Consider the following 18,661-nt stretch of genomic DNA (forward strand, 5'->3'; position numbering starts at 1 on the left):
AAGTGTGGTCTCCTCAGCAGCCCACCAGGCAAGCTGGCAGAAACCAGGCAAGGTTCTGACAAAACCCTGCCTATTTCATAAGAAGTTTGTGAAAAACAACATATTTCAACAAAACATTTCAACAAATTGGCGTTTTCTGCCAAAAACCTGTTTCATCAGAAAATTCCATACCAGCTGTAGTTGCCATGTTTTGGGTGTGATTCATATGCACTGAAAACCAATGGGACCTCTTTTCTCCTTTCCCCATTTGTCACTGTGTGGTTAAAATTCTATTAAAAACTTAATCCGTTAGTACAGATTTGTTTTTGTTTAGAAAGGAACAAGTATGTGTGTGGTTAGACAGTTATTGCAAATATTTCTATAATACTCTAATAATTTTAGATTTGGTTTCAGCAGAGGGGGAGGAGAACAGTTAGTGAAGATAAACTTAGTTTTTGCACAGTATCGTGTGGCCTAATTATTGGAGGTTGAAGTACTTCACTGTGTTGCATAGATGACCTATGTTGTCAATTTGTAATTTTTAAAAGCAGTCATATTTCTGTCTGCCGCTATTGCTTTTGAAGCTTTTTGTTTGTAAGATCAGAGCACAGCTTATACATCCTTTATTCACACTTTTACCAAGAAACCTGCACAGATGTTTTGTAGCTGACTGTGAAAGCACAGCAATGCTAGTTGGATGTAATTCATAGGTTTCAAAGAGTAAATTTATATGAAAACTGATATTCTGGTCTAATCAGTATATTGTCCCAACTACTTCAGTGTCAAAATCCCTACTAATGAACCAAGGTCATTCCAGCTTATGCCTACTTCTCTAACACATTTCATGTCCTGAGGCCGTATTGTATTGATGGGGAGGAAGAATGACTTCCGATGTTCAACTTATACAGTTTCTTTCAAACCTTTACCCAGGAAGGAAGAACTTTAGTGGATGGGTGAGGCTGTGTAGGTATTGTGGCCCCACTATCTTGCAGATCCATGAGGAGGGAAACTCCCAGGCCTGCACAAATTTGATCCTTCTATGCTGCTGCTCTGCTTGCTCCTCCCTCCCCAGCTGCAGTACTCCTGTGGAAGCTGGAGGATGGATAATGGGGATGAGGATGGGAGAGACATAGAAACTCATTTAATTTTCCCTCCAGGCAGCATGATCTTGTGTGCAGAGATTTGTCTGCAAATGGAGAATGCTGTGCAGAATGACTCCTTTTGCCACCAACTTATTTATATTATCTTAGCAATTAGGAGTCCAGTGTGGGTTAGGGCCCCATTATGGTAGGTGCTGTACAAACACAGAAAAAATATATTCCCTGCTTCCAAGATGTTACAATCTAAGTAACCAAAACTGTGGATCTCCCTCAGAAGGGCTCTCATGGGGCCTCAGGAAGGATAAACAATACATGGAGTACCTTCATAAACATTCCATCAGAAATCTGTCCAGATGGAGTCACCTCAATTGTCCCTTAGATCTTCAGTTATATAGCTGACTGTATATAATGTGCTTTACTCACCTAAACCCATGGAAACCTATATTACCGTAAGAGTACTCTTAATTTAGACTGACTACGGAACTAATATTGTACTGTTATCAGTTCTAAATGGAAGCTTATTTTATTGATACTTAAAAATAAACCCAGTTGGGATAGGAAAGGGAGGTGGAAATCTTCCCATAAACAAAGCATTGATAGTCCGTTATCTTTTATTGCTAAAGTACACTGCTAACTCAATTTTTATTTGTATGCTGTTCATAAATGCCAACAATACAACTGTTCTTTTAGATGGCTTAAGAAAGAAACATGGGAAAGAATGGACAGGATGTCATTCTTGTTTGACTAAAAGAAAACCCCTCACTCTCTGATGGATAATGGTTAGTTATTCAGACATGGCTGTGAAAGGAACGGTTCAGTGAAATTGGCTCCTGTGAGTGATGCTTTTGCAATTGATGAATAGTAAGACACTATAAAAAGCTACTTCAGACTCTGGAAGGGCAGTTGTGGTTCTCCCACTGCTTTTTTTTTTTTTCTTTTTTCTTTTTTCTTTTCTCCCTGTAAGGATTTTTATATTCAACATGATCTAGAGCACCAAGGTGTCAGGCTTTTTCTTTAGCAAGCGCTAAAGAGTGTCGGAGGGTGCTTTGTAGGTTGCTTACAAAATCCAGAATGTTAGTTCCTGGAGAAAGCGTAAACCTCTCCCATTGCTGCTTCACCAACTGTAATGGCCCCTGAACCTTATGGCCATACACAAGTTCAAACGGTGAAAACCCTAAACTGGGATGTGGTACAGCCCTGTAGGCAAAAAGCAACTGCTGCAACACTAGGTCCCAATTATTGGAGTGTTCGTTGATGAATTTACATATCATGGCCCCCAAAGTTCCATTAAACCTTTGGACCAGGCCATTGGTTTGATGGTGGTACGGGGTGGCAACCAAGTGGTTCACCCCATGAGTTTCCCATAGTTCTTTCATGGTCCCTGCCAGGAAATTAGATCCTGAATCTGTAAGGATGTCGGAGGGCCAGCCTACCCTGGCAGAAATGTCTGTTAGTGCCTGGCACACAGCTTTAGCCCTGGTGTTGCCTAGAGCTACTGCTTCCGGCCATTGGGTAGCAAAGTCCATGAAAGTCAGTACGTACTGCTTTCCTCTGGGTGTCTTTTTCGGGAAAGGACCCAGAATATCCACAGCTACTCGCTGAAATGGGACCTCAATTATGGGAAGTGACTGGAGAGGGGCCTTGACCTGGTCTTGGGGCTTTCCCACCGTTTGGCATACCTCACAAGACCGGACATACTTGGCAACGTCCTTGCCTATCCCCTCCCAGTGGAAGGACTTCCCCAACCGGTCCTTGGTTCTGTTCACCCCAGCATGGCCACTGGGATGATCATGGGCTAAGCTTAAGAGCTTTTTCCTGTACTTAGTTGGAACCACCAACTGTTTTTGTGGATGCCAGTCTTTCTGGTGTCCACCAGAAAGAGTCTCCTTGTATAAAAGTCCTTGTTTTACAACAAACCGGGATCGATTAGAAGAGCTGAAAGGTGGTGGGGTGCTCCGTGCCGCCGCCCAAGCTTTCTGAAGGCTGTCATCTGCTTCCTGCTCAGTCTGGAACTGGTCCCTTGAAGCTGGAGACACCAGTTCTCCCTTAGACTGTGGACTTGGGCTTGGTCCCTCCGGAAGCGATGTAGGTAATGGGGTTGTTTCCGCTGCTGGTGAACCGCTCTCTACTGGTGCACCATTTCAAGCTCTGGCTGAGCCTCTTGGGTGTGGTTGTCTGCTGCTTCTGCCAGTTCAGGCTCGCTGGCGCCCTCTGGTGTTGGGGTTGAAGATGGATTTGCAAGCCCTGTCATCAGTACTGGCACTGGTTCTGGTGCTGGCTGCTTTTCCAGTTCCTGGTCTGGGACTGGAGTCACTGTGGCTGTTTCCGTTGTTGGCATGGGATCCGGGTCCACTACCTCTGTCTGGGTCTCTTGTAACACAGACGGGGCCTCTGTGGACGGCTCAGGAACAGGAATGGGTCTGGAAGCTTGCCTGGTTTGGCTACGTGTAACCATTCCCACTTTCTTGGCCCGCTTCACCTGGTTGGCCAAATCTTCCCCCAGTAGCATGGGGATGGAATAATTGTCATAGACTGCAAAAGTCCACATTCCTGACCAGCCTTTGTACTGGACAGGCAGTTCAGCTGTGGGCAAGTCTACAGCTTGTGACATGAAGGGGTAAATTGTCACTTGGGCATTTGGGTTGATGAATTTGGGGTCTACGAAGGATTGGTGGATAGCTGACACTTGTGCCCCCGTATCTCTCCACGCAGTAACCTTCTTTCTGCCCACTCTCAAAATTTCCCTTCGGTCCAAGGGTATTTGAGAGGCGTCTGGGCCTGGGGATCTTTGGTTTGATGGTGGTGTAATGAACTGCACTCAGTTGGGGTTCTTTGGGCAGTTAGCCTTTATATGTCCCAGTTCATTACACTTAAAGCATCTTCCAGCTGACTGGTCACTGGGTCGAGGTGGGTTACTGGAGACTAGTGAGGTGGAAGAATAGGGCATCTGTGGCTTTCCTTGGGTTGTAGGTGGGGTCTTTGGCTGCCCTCGGTTGTAGGGTTTATTGTCGGTGTGCCCCCTGGGGTATTCGTTCCCCTTGACCGTAGCTTTCTTGCTTTCTGCCACTTCCATCCATCTGGCTCCAATCTCCCCCGCCTCAGCGAGATTTTTGGGTGTTCCATCTTGTATGTACCATGTTATGTCCTCAGGAACACCATCCAAGAACTGCTCCATTTGTATGAGGAGGTGCAGTTCGTCCATGGATTTAACATTGGTCCCTGATATCCAGGCCTCATAATTCTTTCCAACGTAGTAGGCGTGTCGGGGAAATGACACATCTGGTTTCCACTTTTGGGTTCTGAAACGCCGACGGGCATGATCCGGGGTTATCCCCATTCTGAATCTGGCCTTGGTTTGAAACAGTTTATAATCGTTCATTTTGTCCTTTGGCATTTCAGCCGCCACCTCTGCTAAGGGTCCACTGAGCTGTGACCTCAGCTCTACCATGTACTGGTCTTCAGGGATGCTGTACCCAAGACAGGCTCTTTCAAAATTTTCTAAGAAGGCCTCGGTGTCATCACCTGCCTTGTAGGTGGGAAATTTCTTGTGCTGTGGAACAAGAATTGGCGAAGGGTTGTTAGGATTGGCTGTGTTCTGTTGCTTAGCCTGTTCTAATTCCATGGCCTGTTGGTGGGCCTCCCTCTGTTTTTCCAACTCTCATTGGTGGGCTGCATTGTTGGCTTCTTCTTGTTTTTGTAGCCTTTCCATTTTTGTTTATGAGTTGCCTCATTTCTGGCCATTTGTGTTCTTAGTAGTTCTATCTGTTTTTCCATAGCTGTTCCATTCCTGTTTTCTTGTGTTGAGGTGCCCTCCGGTGTTTATTGTCTGAACTGCTGGCTCTCTGTTGTCTCCTGGGGTTTTGCCTAGCAACAGTGCCTTTTTTTTCTTCTTCTAGCTAATCTTTTAAATGTAAAGTAAACCAGAAAAACCACTTTATTTGCATGTGTGTTTTGCTGGGGTACTTGACTCACAGTCGGAGTGCTATAGTTTAACAAAAGACCCTTTGTCAACCTTAATAGTTCCTTGCTTAATATGCAAGCCAAATTGCAACGAGAGAACAGAAAAAAAAGTTCTCTCTGGTTCCTTTTAAAACCACCCTTTCTCTCTGCTTAAAAGCCCTAGCAGAGAAAAAGAAAATAATATTCCTACTGACTTCTGGATTCTTATCTATCCCTCCGCTTCCACCATGTCATAACTTTCCTACTCAGATCTGAACTTTAGAGTTCAGAACATGAGAAGCTAGCATGAAACCTCCAAACTTAATTACCAGCTTGGATCTGATATCGCTGCCACCAGCCAGAAAATTCCAGTGTCTGGCTCACTCTGGTCTCCCCAAAACCTTCCCTGGGGAACCCCAAGACTCAGATGCCCTGAGTCTCACCACAAAGGGAAATAACCCACTTCCCTTCCCCCTCTTTACCTCCTCCCAGATTTCCCCGCCCTGGGTACTTTAGGAGATTCCCTGCTTCAAGTCCTTGAAACACCGCACCAAGAAATCAAATAGTTCTCTCCCCTCACCCAGAGGTTATGCAAATTCAGGCTTAGTAAATCTAACCCAAAGAGATTCTCTCTCCCCCTCTGTCTTCTTCCTCCCACCAATTCCCTGGTGAGCTGCAGACTCAATCCCCTTGAGCCCCCACTAAAAAAAAATCCAACAGGTCTTAAAAAGAAAGCTTTATATAAAAAGAAAGAAAAAGACATAAAATTGGTCTGTGTATCAAGGTGACAATATACAGGGTTAATGGCTTAAAAGAAAAAAAAATGAATAAACAGCCTTATTCAAAAAGAAATACAATTTAAAACATTCCAGCAACTACACACATGTAAATACAAAAAAACCCCAATATAAACCTATTGTTTTACTATCCTTGTACTTACAACTTGGAAACAGAAGATTAGAAAGCTTGGAGATAGAGAGATCACTCTCAGAGCCGAGAGGGCCACTGAACCAAGACAAAGAACACCCCACCCAACATCTTCCCTCCCTTGACATTTGAAAAATCTTGTTTTCTGATTGGTCCTCTGGTCAGGTGTTTGGTTCCCTTTGTTAACCCTTTACAGGTAAAGGAACATTAACCCTTAGCTATCTGTTTATGACACAAGGCCATTGAATTTCAAGAGGGAGACTTTTTCTCACCCCCTATCCAAAGTAAACAAATGTAGTTGGTATTACTATCTTCCTTGTCTGCATTTGCATTTAATTGTTTTTTTTTCTCTCTCTCTCTCTCTCTCTCAGTGACCTTGAGCCTGAATGGTTGGACAGTGTGCAGAAAAATGGGGAATTATTTTATCTAGAACTGAGTGAAGGTGAAGAAGAAACTCTTCTTCAAGACAGCTCTTCGGAGGTGCCTGCAGTGAATCATGTCAGGTTCCGTGAAAATGAAGCTGAGGTCATTCAAGAGGGATCACGAAAAGAAAGAAAATATGAACCCAGACTGAAAAAAATCACCAAAATTTTAAAAAAGAAAAGCCTGTTACCAAAGCATTCTGGTAAGAAAGGAACTGGTGGTAGTGATAGGCATCCTTCTGGCCCAACTTCCATACTGAAACACCAATCCACTCAGAAGGTGGGAGTCATAGTCCAGCAACAGTACAAAGATGTATGTGTTTATGTAAATCCAAAAAGACTACCCAACGATGGAGCAGGGGAAAAACTCAAGCTTTTGGAGGCATTGATAGGGATTGTTCATCAGTCTTCATGGAGCAGCAGAAGAGCTGAAAAGCAAGGAGAACAAGACAGAAGCAACAAAGGGATCAATGAAGAGAAGCTTGTGGTTCATGGCTTGGTCCCAGGCAGCTCAGCCATAAAAACTGGTCAAATCTTGATTGGTAAGTAACCCAATGAACACTGACGTGTGCTTGTTCCGATCAAAACCAATGTTAATTTACTCTTCAAATTGCAGCAAAACCTAGACCACCAAGCATTTTCAGTAGACGTAAAGGATAACTTAAATATTTCTGAGATTTTAAGTATATTTGAGCTCATAGTATATATCAGCTAATAACTCTGACTTTCTACTATAACTGGAATTTAGTTGAACACAAAACAGCGTATATAACTTATTTTTATTAAACAAAACAACCATATGTTTTGGATACATAAACTTCTCTCATCAAAATATGATCCACATTTACAGCTATCTTATAATAAGTTTAGGCCTCAACATATTTGATACTAAATTCAGATTTCAAAAAAAGCCCATATTTTTATTTACAAAAAATACAATTTTTATCCACACTGAGCTATAGGCACATAGGCTATTCATAGACTTATTACCAATAAGCAATGAATGTGTTTTTGTGCTCCTGGCATGCTGAGTCAGTTTTCTGTTGAGGCTTGGATCACTGTGGGCAATTTAATACAAATCCCTCTAAGCAGTTGAAGCCTTGTCCCCCTCTCCAACCATGGTACTCATACAGACAAGTGAGACTGCATATACTAGTTTTGACTGGGTTCAAGAGGAGCAGCAAACAAAGGCTCCAAACTGTGTCAAGGGTGAGCCTGAGCTGATTCAGTGTGTGAGGCACTGTGGAACAAAGAACTGATAAAACTAGTGTATGGGCCTATGAGAATCCCATGCAGATAAGTAGTGCCTGGTGAGATTAGCCTGCATGTAGACTTTTGGTTTTGTAATACATTTTTCTCTGAAATGTTTTTGTCCTAAATGTACTGTGGTTTGTGACAATTGATTGGTCACTGGTAAACTTGTCATAGTTCCAGGTAGATAGTCCAGCACCTGCAGTTCTACTAAAGTGAGATTTGTTTAAAGAAGCACTGTAACTAGGGTTCCCAATTCGGTTGGATGTATTCTTGGAACTTGCATCACATGACATAGTCTTTAATTAAAGATTAATCTTCTAGTCTTGGAGACTTCAGGACAATCCTGGAGAGCTGGCAATCCTAACTGTAACTTGCAAGGAAATTACCTCCCAAATCCCTAGTCTGGAAGGGGAGGGACATGAATGTCTACCCTGAGAATGGTGGTGGCTAGAGGCCTGAGATCTGAGTAGGGGTGCCCTCAAGGAGACTACAAAGGGATCAGAGATGCAGTTATCCCTGTGGCAATTTTGGGGTAATCCAATAAAACAATCACTGTGTGATCCAAAGTGTGAAGCTTTGAAATGTATGTATATGTTTGTATTCTGAAACTAAATTAAATTGTGGGAGGGAAGCATGTTGGGTAAAGGAAGCATGTGGGCAGGAGATGAAAGTCCTAGGCCACCATTTTACAGGGTCTTGGTAGAAACTCTGCAATTACCTTAAATGCTCAAGAGGAAACAATCTGTAAGTATAAAGGTCTAAATGGATTGTGAGAACAGATACATATTGCACAAAACCTTTACCTGTTCATTTGTAAAGAACTGGTGATATTAGCCTTCAAATTGTTCTCTGGAGAGAAAGGAGTGAAGATGTATACTCTGGATGGGATTTTCAAAAACTCTCTTAAATTTAGGAGCACAAGTCCCATTTGAAAGTCAAATCACATAAGCACTCTTGGAAATTCCACCTTTGACTCAATACTGCATGTTTTGGATAAGAGTATTAAAGAATATTCCCTTGTTTTAAAAAAATAAATAAATAACCCTTCAAGTTGTGCCATAAAATAGGAAAAGGCTAATATATAAATAAGGTTGAAGGGAGACTCGAGCTGTATCTTCAGCTTGATAGGCCCTGGTTTATAAGTATAAATTTCATTAACCAACAGTTTGTAAATGCCTGCCATCACACTAACAATGTAATACCTTCACTTGGGACACACTTAAGGTGACCAGAGAGCAAGTGTGGAAAAGTGGGACAGGTGGTAAAAGGTTATAGGCACCTATATGAGACGCAAACCCTGAATATCAGGACTGTCTATAAAATTTGGACGTCTGGTCACCCTAGTCACACAAGTCCTGAGTTAAAGTAGTATTCTCTTCTCTCCTGATTTTTGCCTACAAGAATAGGCATACAGGCAGATCACTATGACAAGTACCTGGCCTAGGAGATGAGATTAACTCCTCAACTGTTTCTGTTTCCATGGCAGGTATGTCAGTATTGCATTTATCCTTAACAGAGCTAAGGAGGCAAAAGCATGTTAAGAGGGTGTGGAGAAATGAAATCTTTGTTTTGTTTTAAGTGGGGACATTTACTTAAACCTCAGAGGTTGGTAGTTTATTACATGTCCTGAGCTACCATCAACCAACATAACCTTATTTTTACATGTTGGAAACAAAATACTTTAAAGCATACTGCCATCATTCAGCTTTGAACAGGGAAAATGTGCTGCCTCCTGTGCCAAGTGGCATAAAAGTATAATTTCCCTATAAAAATACTCTAAATTATACGTGTGCAGTGAACATCGGGTACTCTGAAATCTATATGTGGTATCTAGCACCAGGGACATTTTGCATAAACTAAATGCTTGGATTTTAATGCAGTTGGCACAAGGGATGTACAATTAAAAACCCAAACTCTTAATTTTTTTTTTTTTTTTTTGAAAACCACATTTAATTTAGTTTGTTCCAGTCAGAAACCCTTCAGGTTTAGCATTGCTGTATTGTATATCAGAAGGAAAGATAGCCAGGTCCTTATGAGTGTACATCCAAACTCTGGTTAAAACCGGAAGTGCAGTTCTGCAGGCTGACCCTCCTGTTTAATTTTAGATACATACATGGTACGAACATGAAGAGAATAGAAAAATACATGTTTATTATTGTCTAAAATATCACCTAAAAGAAAAAGCTTAAGATGAGGTTCAAGAATCCTGCCCTGAACTGAGCAGTTCTTTATTAAAATGTACTTCAAGTTTAAGTTGATCTAAATACTCATGAGAATTACTAGTTTATCAGTTGTTAAGTTTATCAAAATGGTATAGGTCAGGCTAACCAATGTTGCTAGAACTCTACTTCTCTCATCTCTTACCAATAAGGGCCTGCAGAACAATACACTACTTTGCCTATATGCATTTGTTACTCTGTAAAACAATGTGTGATCTCACTGTTCATCATAACCTTGAGAACCAGGCATTAAACAACTTTTCCCTCTGAACATGAATATTTTGAAGTGCTGTTCTTTGACTATATTAGTAACAGTCTTGGGACCCTTGGCATATCTAATTTAACTTTCTAATTTGATTTCTAAATCAGAACTCTGTAGATTTTAGTTTTGTATCCCTGGCAGACAGAATACCTGACTTTTTCAAGTAATCTCATACATTTTGGGATTGTAATCTGAATGACAAGTATGGTAGCTACTTTAATAGCGGTCAAAGTTTAATATTGCAGATTAAGCACTTCGTTTTACAACCAAATGGCCTTCCAAAAAAGATGGACAAGGCAGTTACTTGACATTTTAATGGACATTTTTGTTCATAGTTCCTTAAAATAGTGCCTTAAGGTATCTTGTCCAGTTTATTCTGAAATTTGTATCACTATAGCTTAACACTTAAGATTGAACATCTATTTGTGCACCACGCATTTAAAAAACATCAAAGATTGCATATGGAAATAATGTATTCTCTTGCAATACTTAACCATATAGATGGTCAGAATCATGATTACATTTTAATAATAATAGGTATATCTCCATGAATTATAATTATCTCCTAGAACTGGAAGGGACCCCAAATGGTCATTGAGTACAGCCCCCTTCCTTCACTAGCAGGACCAAGTACTGATTTTGCCCCAGATCCCTAAGTGGCCCCTCAAGGATTGAGCTCACAACCCTCAGTTTAGCAGGCCAATGCTCAAACCACTGAGCTATCCCTCCCTCTTTTATATTCTGAGAAGAAATAAACCAGTTCTGGTACCAAACAGTTACTGTCTAATAGTCCTGTGTTTTTTCAAGAACAAAACAAAAGTACTTTAGCCAGGTCTGTTAAACTGTTTACTACAAAGATGTTCTAAAACTAAATCTTTCTGTATATTGCGACAGCTCCAGTTGAGTAGTCTTCTCTTGGCCACTTAGCACATCCGAATCTCCCAAGTGTTTTAAGTCTCCCTGGGTCTTAGCAGGCTACAGTAGTGTTTCTTCCCTTTGTGCTCTGTCTGGCATATTTCTGGGGCACTAACTCTGTTACACTCTCATGGAAATGGAGCCCATCAAGCTACCTGTGTAGGCCCCCACTTCCAGCACTCCCAGGATACCCCAGGAGTCTATATAATCCTAGAATCCCATCAAAGGTCTGATCTTTCTGGGCTGCAGATTCTCTCAAGAGACACGTGGTAGGTGTAGCATATAACGGACACTTTTTGTTCTGTGACACTTTGCTCTTTATTTAATAACATAGGAAATACACACCATCCATTTAAAAAAACTACGTGCATTTCCCCTCACCTTGGCAGTCTTTGGGGAACAATCTGTGTTCAGGTACGTAGGGTCCACCCTTCTGTCTCATCCATCTCCCGCAGCAGCTTCTTTCATCTTGAGTTGGTGAAAAGTGGCCTAAGAGAGAGGAATAGAGTAGTTTCTGCCCCCCCATTATAGCCTTCCTGTCTCCTCTGTCAGATGATTTCCTAGTCAGCCTCAACAGGTGACCACTGAGTCCTATCCAGTGACTTCATTGTCAGACCACCTTCCCTTGACAAACGAATTATCCTGGCTGGGAGTCACTCTTGTCTACAGCTGTTACACAACAATGATCGAGCATTTAAGTCAACAACCCTTTTTGGTTTGCCCTTTTGCCTCCAGGCTGGACTGAAATACCAGAGCACATCGAGACAGCAACTAGCTTCTACACTAAAAATTGAATTTGAAACTTGATAAGTATACATACAAAGTTTATAATCTCACACAGAATTTGCTAATTGTAAAGACAGGTGCCCAAATCGTCACAGAGGTCCATCATAGTTCACCATCCCAGACAGAATTAAAACAAACTCACCCCTCAGGTTTTCTTTAGTCCAAAAAAGTTGTGGGTTTATTTAATTTTTGCTCCGAATGTTCTTTTTATTTTTCTGCTCAAAGTAACAAGCTGCTAGGCCTATTGTGTTTGTAATGGCTCTTATTTCAGATCCTCTTTGCAAATGTAAGTCCTTTCGTATTTTTGCAAAACCACTTTTGCTTGCCCAGCTTCATTCTTAAAGATCATGAATAATCTTGGTTTCCTGTTGCTGCTTTATCAGTCATTCCAAGAAACTATTAACTATATTCTCCATTTAGTGTCTGTTCAGTGTCACTCTTAGGCTAACAGTTCTCTATCCTAGTTAAGATTTATGAGTATAGGTCTTCTCTAGTATTAGATGGTGGTAATGGAGTAAGTGCGTTTGTTGCCACTTCTCATACTTACTCAGTAGTTGTTGCCTAACTCATAATTCCTTAATTTCTGTGTCTAGGATGCCTATTGCTGCATGTGTAAAGAAAGTAGAGATACCGTATAAGGGAAAGGTTCTCCTTTTCTACCGGAGATGCTGGTTGAAACATCTCAGTTGGTTACTGAGTCTCAATCTTTCACTTTTCTCAAGATGTAAAAGGAAATCTCATACGCTCAGCTTTTTGTTTTGATCAGGTCAGTGAGGTTCAGGTGCAAAGCAGAGCTTATTTTAAAATAGACTTTTGTATGTTGAAGTTATCCTGCAAAAATTCTAGTAAAGATGATCAAAACTTAGAACTCTGAACATGTTCAGTATTTTATCAGAAGATTTTATAAGTGGTCTAATTCATTTAATTTTATAAAACTGTACATTGTTCTCTTTTTTTTTTTTTTTTTTTTTTTATTTTTTTCCTCCCAGTGCTGAATTTTTCTCCTTCCTGTTTTTTCTGTCTGGTGAAAGAGCTAATAAAGATAAAAAGGCCCACCAAAACAAGCCCAAGAAAAAAATGACTTCTAAAGACAGAAGAGGCTTGTGATAAGAGATGCTAGTATGATTGGTTCAATCTCTTCTAACTGAGTTAATTAGCGAGAGGGGAGAACTGGGTCCCCCTGTCTTGTGGGAAGGGTGTTACTTAAGTGATGCTACTGGAAGTCTCACAATAGCCCAAATGTTAGAAGAAGTATGCATGGGGAGGAAAATCCTTGCAGAGACTGAAAGGTTAACACTGTGGCATCCTAGTTTTTTAGTACTACACAGTGCCTTGTGTGCTATAGCTACACAGTCATTCCCATATTGACCCACCTATTGACTTCCATTCGTTCTGTTACTGCACTCATCACCGTGGTATCTGATTGCCATTCATGGCTTCCTTTACTCCCTCAGAGAACACAGAGGTACTTTTTGTTTTCTAACATGATATAAGAACTCGAGAGAGACTAAGGCTATGTCTGCACTGGCAACTGCATGACACAACTTTGTGTTTCAGAAGTGTTTTTTAAAAAACAAGAACCAACAGACAAAAGTTTTGCCAACAACAAGCGCCGGTATGAACAGTGCTTTGTCGGCAGGAGCGCTCTTCTGCTGACAAAGGAAACGCTGCTGCTTGTTGGGAGTGGAAGGCTTTTTGTTGGCCGGAGAGCTCCCTCCTGCTGACAAACAATGGCTATGCTGCATGCCTTTTAGCGGCATGGCTGTTGTGTAGACGTAGCCTAAGTACATTCAGGATTACTGTAATTCTAAAGAGTGCAAAGCTGGGGCATAAGTATCTGTTGCATGTAACATTGCAGATGCTCAGTCCTTGTCCAAGCCAGAATGAACACTAGAAGCTAAGCTGGAAGACAATCCCACATCCTCTTTTAATGGCAAATTGATCTTTAAGGTTTTGTCCTCTAAGAAAGGGAAGCTTCATCTCATTTCCACTTTTCGCTCCCAAGAATCAATGAGGGATGGTGTTGGTTTTCTTGCAGAGATGATTTCTATTGTAGAGAAAATGTGGTCCATCATGCTTATGAAATAATTCATTTTCTCCTGCATTTGAACAATAAAAGCTAGGCCTGTTAGTTAATTGCAGTTAATGGTTAACTCAACAAATTAACTCAATTGAAAAATTGTCATTTTAATTGCATGTTAAACAATAGACTACCAATTTAAATTTATTATAAATATTTGTGGATGTTTTTCTATATTTTCAAATATATTTATCAATTACAGTACAGAATTCAAAGTGTACAGTGGAATCATGGTCAAAGGAGCATACAAATGTTCAACATATCTGGCACAAAAATACCTTGCAATGCAGACTACAAGAGTGCCATGAGAATTCCTGTTCTCACTTTCAGGAGATGTTGTAAATAAGCGGGCAACATTATCTCTTGTAAATATAAACAAACATGTTTGTCGTAGTGATTAGCTGAAAAGGAAGGAAGACAGTGGAGTTGTAGGCTCAAGTTTTATATTGTTTTGTTGTGAGTGCAATTATGTAAAAAACCTACATTTTTAAGTTGTGCTTTCACGATAAAGAAATTACACTACAAAACTTGCATGAAGTGAATTGAAAAATACTATTTCTTTTTTAGTGCAAAAAATTTGTTATAACAATATAAAAATGAGGGCTGTACACTTTTTATTCTGTTCTAATTGAAATCAATATATTTGAAAATGTAGAAAACATCTAATATTTAAATAAATGTTTTATTGTTTAACAATTGAAGTGCAATTAAAACTGCAATTAATTGCAATTATTTAATCTCATAATTAAGTTTTTTAATAATTTGACAGCCCTAATAAGAACATCAAACCTCAGTGGTGGAGACCCTCATGTCAAGTTTTGTGTGTTGTATATTTATTTTTAAAATACTATCCTAAAACGTCACCAATCCATGGGTATGGACAGTTATTGAAAGAGGTTGGGCCATACCAGTGGATAATACCAGACATGGACTCTGCCTAACTTTCACTTGTTGTCAAACAGCAACCATTGCATAAAGACAGGTGACTCAGAGGCATATACCTGCAAGGCAGATATGTGTCTGTCCTAATGGAACTAACACACAGCTAGGATTCCTGTCAATAAAAGAGTTCCTTTGAGAGCTCCAAAGTACTTTAAGGGATCTGTTAGGGTTTTTTTTGTTCCCAAGAGAGAGAGATTGTACTCAGCGAAAGGGTTATGTAAACTAGAACAAAGTTAGCCAGAGCTAGGTGTATGGTATTTGCATAAGCATTGCCATGTCTCAATTTTCATTATAGAGTCTGAGATGCAGCTTATGTTTTGAGCCTCCTCTTGAAACATAGCAGCATTACTTTCGGATAAAAGTACCCTCTAATTTATGTAGCAATTAGTTGATCAGTCATCAGTGGAATGTGTGGGGTTTTTTTTTTTTTGGTTTTTTTTTTTTTGAAAGGAGTATGGGAATATTAACCCTTAAAAGTATTTTTGCCTATTGACTTAGTGGAATTAGAGAAGGTGGTGAATGTCAAGATTTCATGTAAAAGTTATCTATTTCCTCTCCCATCAAGGTGCTGAGGTAGATCACTCTCCATGTTTAAGGTGACCTCCACTTTCCATTTCAACCAGAACATGATATTCAGTCATCTGTGGCCTGAAACCTCGGTTAGTAAGGATAAGGGCATTGAGGCCTAGATCCTCAAAGGCTCCTAACTTCCACTGATTTTTCAATGGAAATTTAAATACCTTTTTGAGGCTCTGGGCCTGAAGGTGTATCTTTTAAGAGGACAGACATTTTCAGAATATGAGACTGACTTGTGCTTTGGGACATAGGAAGGTGGTCCCATTTATACATGGATGAAGGAAGGTATGAGAATAATGTAGCTTAATGCCAAAAGTCCCAAGAGTTTTAAAAAAAATACTGTCTGAGTAATAGCTTTCATCTTTGACTAAGAGGTAACTTCATTAGAGATTTGCAAAGAAGCCATCTCAGTTCTATATACGGTACTACTAATTCAGGTAGTGGGGAAGGTACTGTGCATCAGGTGCCAACTGGACCTTAAACTTATCCTAGGGATTTATGTACTGCTTTTCAAAATCTCATGCATCTGAACTGGTGAAATAGATTTAAGGAGGCTAAATAAATACATTTACCTGACTTTTTTTTTTTTTTTCCTTTTTAGTTCCTATGTTATCAGTCCAGCAGAACTGTTCTGTTAGGCTTTTTTTTTCTTCTTCTCCCCCAATGATTATTGTTTTCCTTTACTGGATTAACGTTCTCTGCACCCTTGGTTGCTCCTATTCTTTCCATATAGCCTCAGAGGCTCACTCTGATAAATTTAGCTTTTCTCAACTATATCATGAGTGATCTATAAAAAATAAGGCATTTTTGAAAAATGGGAACCACCTATGGGAATGGTTGGAGTCTCTGAAAAGCTGATTTATTTATAGTGTATGCTTACATTTTTATAAATTTAATTAAATAAATATTTACTGCAAGAATGGAAGTTTTTAAATACATGAACTGTTAGGCATCAAATGATAAAACACTTTGAGTACATACAGCGTAAATACTGCTTTTAAAAGGCCGTTGAAAATTTTCTGCTTCAGGAAATTGAAACATCACATAGGAAGTATGAAAGTCTTCCTTTCACTTAAAAATATTAAGGTGTTTACGTTCCCACTAAAATGTGTGCAGCTGGTTTGAACTTTATTACTTGGCAGAAAATTAAACTATTACTGTTGTGCAGACAGTGGTCTAAAAATTTTGAATTCCCTAGTAAACAAATTTGTTTTATTAAGCAATGCCAGTAATCTGGAACAACTTTTTATATTTCTTCTAGTGCCTGTAAAATTCAGGGGTTCTAAAACTTTTGTAACGGTAACCCCGTTCACACAGCAAGCCTCTCTGAGTGCGACTTCCCCTCCCCCCCCATTATAAATTAAAACCCACCATTTTTATACATTTAACACCATTATAAATGCTGGAGGTGAAGTGGGGATTGTGGGGTGGAGGCTGACAGCTCGTGACCCTTCCCGCCCCCACAATAACCTCACGAACACCTGAGGGGTCACGACCCCCAGTTTGAGCATCCCTTCTAAATGATAGTCTTAAACATCCTGTACTAAAGTATTGCATAGTATGACACTTCGCTAATTCTATTCTACCAACTATGTTCATAAAAAAAAAATTCTTTAACATAACCTCTTAACATTCAATGTTTGTGATCTCTGTCTGTACTATCATAGTGTGGACACCACATACAGAATCAGGAACCCATGATTCCTGTTGCACTGGTATGGATTCCCCTTGGTTGCTTTGGGCAAGCCATTTAACTCTGCCTCAGTTTCCTCATCCTTAAAAGAGGGGTAATGTCCTCATCAGCCCCATAGGTAATGTAGATATCTTATGTATTTTTAAAATATTCAAAATGTGAAATAAATGTAATTACTTCTGCCCCTAGAAACTGTTGGGTGGGTTTTATGGAACTGCTGAATACCCACAGGATCCATTGACTTCAAGGGCAGCTGCAAGTGCTCAACACCTCTGGAAAATTAAGCTGTGATTGGCTAAAGTCCAATTCTGCATACCAGAGCCCAATAGTACACAGCTGGTATAATCACTAAATCCTATAAAAGAAAAGTCCATATGCGCTTCGCATTAAATGGGTAGGTGAGATGAACCTATAGAGTTAGAAGGGGACAAAACTAAGAGACCATATGCTGCAGTCTGAATGTGTGGGAGAGATTTTTTTGTTCGTTGGGAAGAAGTGATACTCATGCCAAGGCCTAAACAGGCCAAAGCCTTTCCTGTGGTGTAAATCAGAAAAAATACAAACTGGAGAGAGAATGGTAGAGAGATCTACTGTTATTTGAAAGGAAAAGTTTTCTATGGGATGTTATCCTAAGGAAACCCATGATATTTTGCTATAATAATAAAAAGGGATTTTATCAGTGCTGTTGTTTGTAACACACTTCCTTTTTGGGGGTATTAATAATTATACAGGACTGTGCTTCAAAATCTAATGTCAAGTGTTCCCAAGAAAGTTTCAAGTCCCTGTTCTATTGAATAAAGACAATCTTTTATATAATCTTCAGTCTCTTTCTTTCTGTTTTATTTTCAATTACTTTAAATAAACATCTAGCCAAAAATGATAAAAGATGCGCTTAAGCCTGCCACTGACAAAGGGGAAGGGTTTCAATCAGATTCCAAGATCTTTCAACCACTGAACTGAAGGGTAGAAATACGTGACCACTGTGAGTACATTCACAATCCTCTCCAAATTTATTCCACTTCCTATCAAAATTATTTCAGCCTTCTTTGGACTGATATGAATCCAGCATTATGGGAGAACTGCTATCTGTGTTAGCTAATAAGAGAGCAGAATCTGGGTTATGTGGAAAGGAGAAGTAAAGTTGAATATCATTAGTGTCTTGAGGAGTTGCCTAGCTCAAAACATCTCACAATCTCCCTAGACAGTTTGCATGTGCCCTGAATAGGAGGGTTGTGAAGACTGAACCCTATTAGAGACCAAGGAAGCTCTTGAGATGAAAATTTGCCCAGCTCCTCCCAAAGAATAAAGAATGCAGCTACTCTAGAGAATCGGAGTTTGTTTAGTGATAAAGAGCCTCAAAAGTCGAAGTTGTCACTGTCATTGACATTGATTTACTCTTTTCTTAATAAAATAAATAAAAGGGAAGATTAAAGACAGAACAGAAATTGAGAATGCTAATGAGAAGATGTGACCTAATAAGCATGAGCTTATCTGCCTCAAAAGTGCTCAGAAGAAAATGCCTAGTTTTAAAACTGGCTGATTTGTAAACCAGTTCCTCTTCTCTGTA

The 18,661-nt window shown here is 39.9% G+C and overlaps 2 protein-coding genes across 9 annotated transcripts in view; both read left to right on the forward strand.

Annotated features, from left to right (window-relative positions):
• HSPA4L (heat shock protein family A (Hsp70) member 4 like) overlaps positions 1–18,661 on the forward strand; it is a 653,707-nt gene that overhangs the window by 446,589 nt on the left and 188,457 nt on the right. The window lies entirely within an intron of this gene.
• The window catches only part of INTU (inturned planar cell polarity protein), a 117,900-nt gene that overhangs the window by 13,726 nt on the left and 85,513 nt on the right, over positions 1–18,661 (forward strand). For 5 of the 6 annotated variants that reach the window (XM_050946283.1, XM_050946282.1, XM_050946287.1 and 2 more), the window contains exon 2: positions 6,317–6,909. In XM_050946283.1, the coding sequence (XP_050802240.1) occupies positions 6,317–6,909 (593 nt within the window). Of the gene's footprint in view, positions 1–4,478; positions 4,609–6,316; positions 6,910–18,661 lie in introns of all 6 variants that reach the window. The other variant, XM_050946285.1, reaches the window with a different exon arrangement.

The sequence above is a fragment of the Gopherus flavomarginatus genome, chromosome 3 (genome assembly GCF_025201925.1).
Source record: "Gopherus flavomarginatus isolate rGopFla2 chromosome 3, rGopFla2.mat.asm, whole genome shotgun sequence".
Classification (NCBI taxonomy): Eukaryota; Metazoa; Chordata; order Testudines; family Testudinidae; genus Gopherus; species Gopherus flavomarginatus.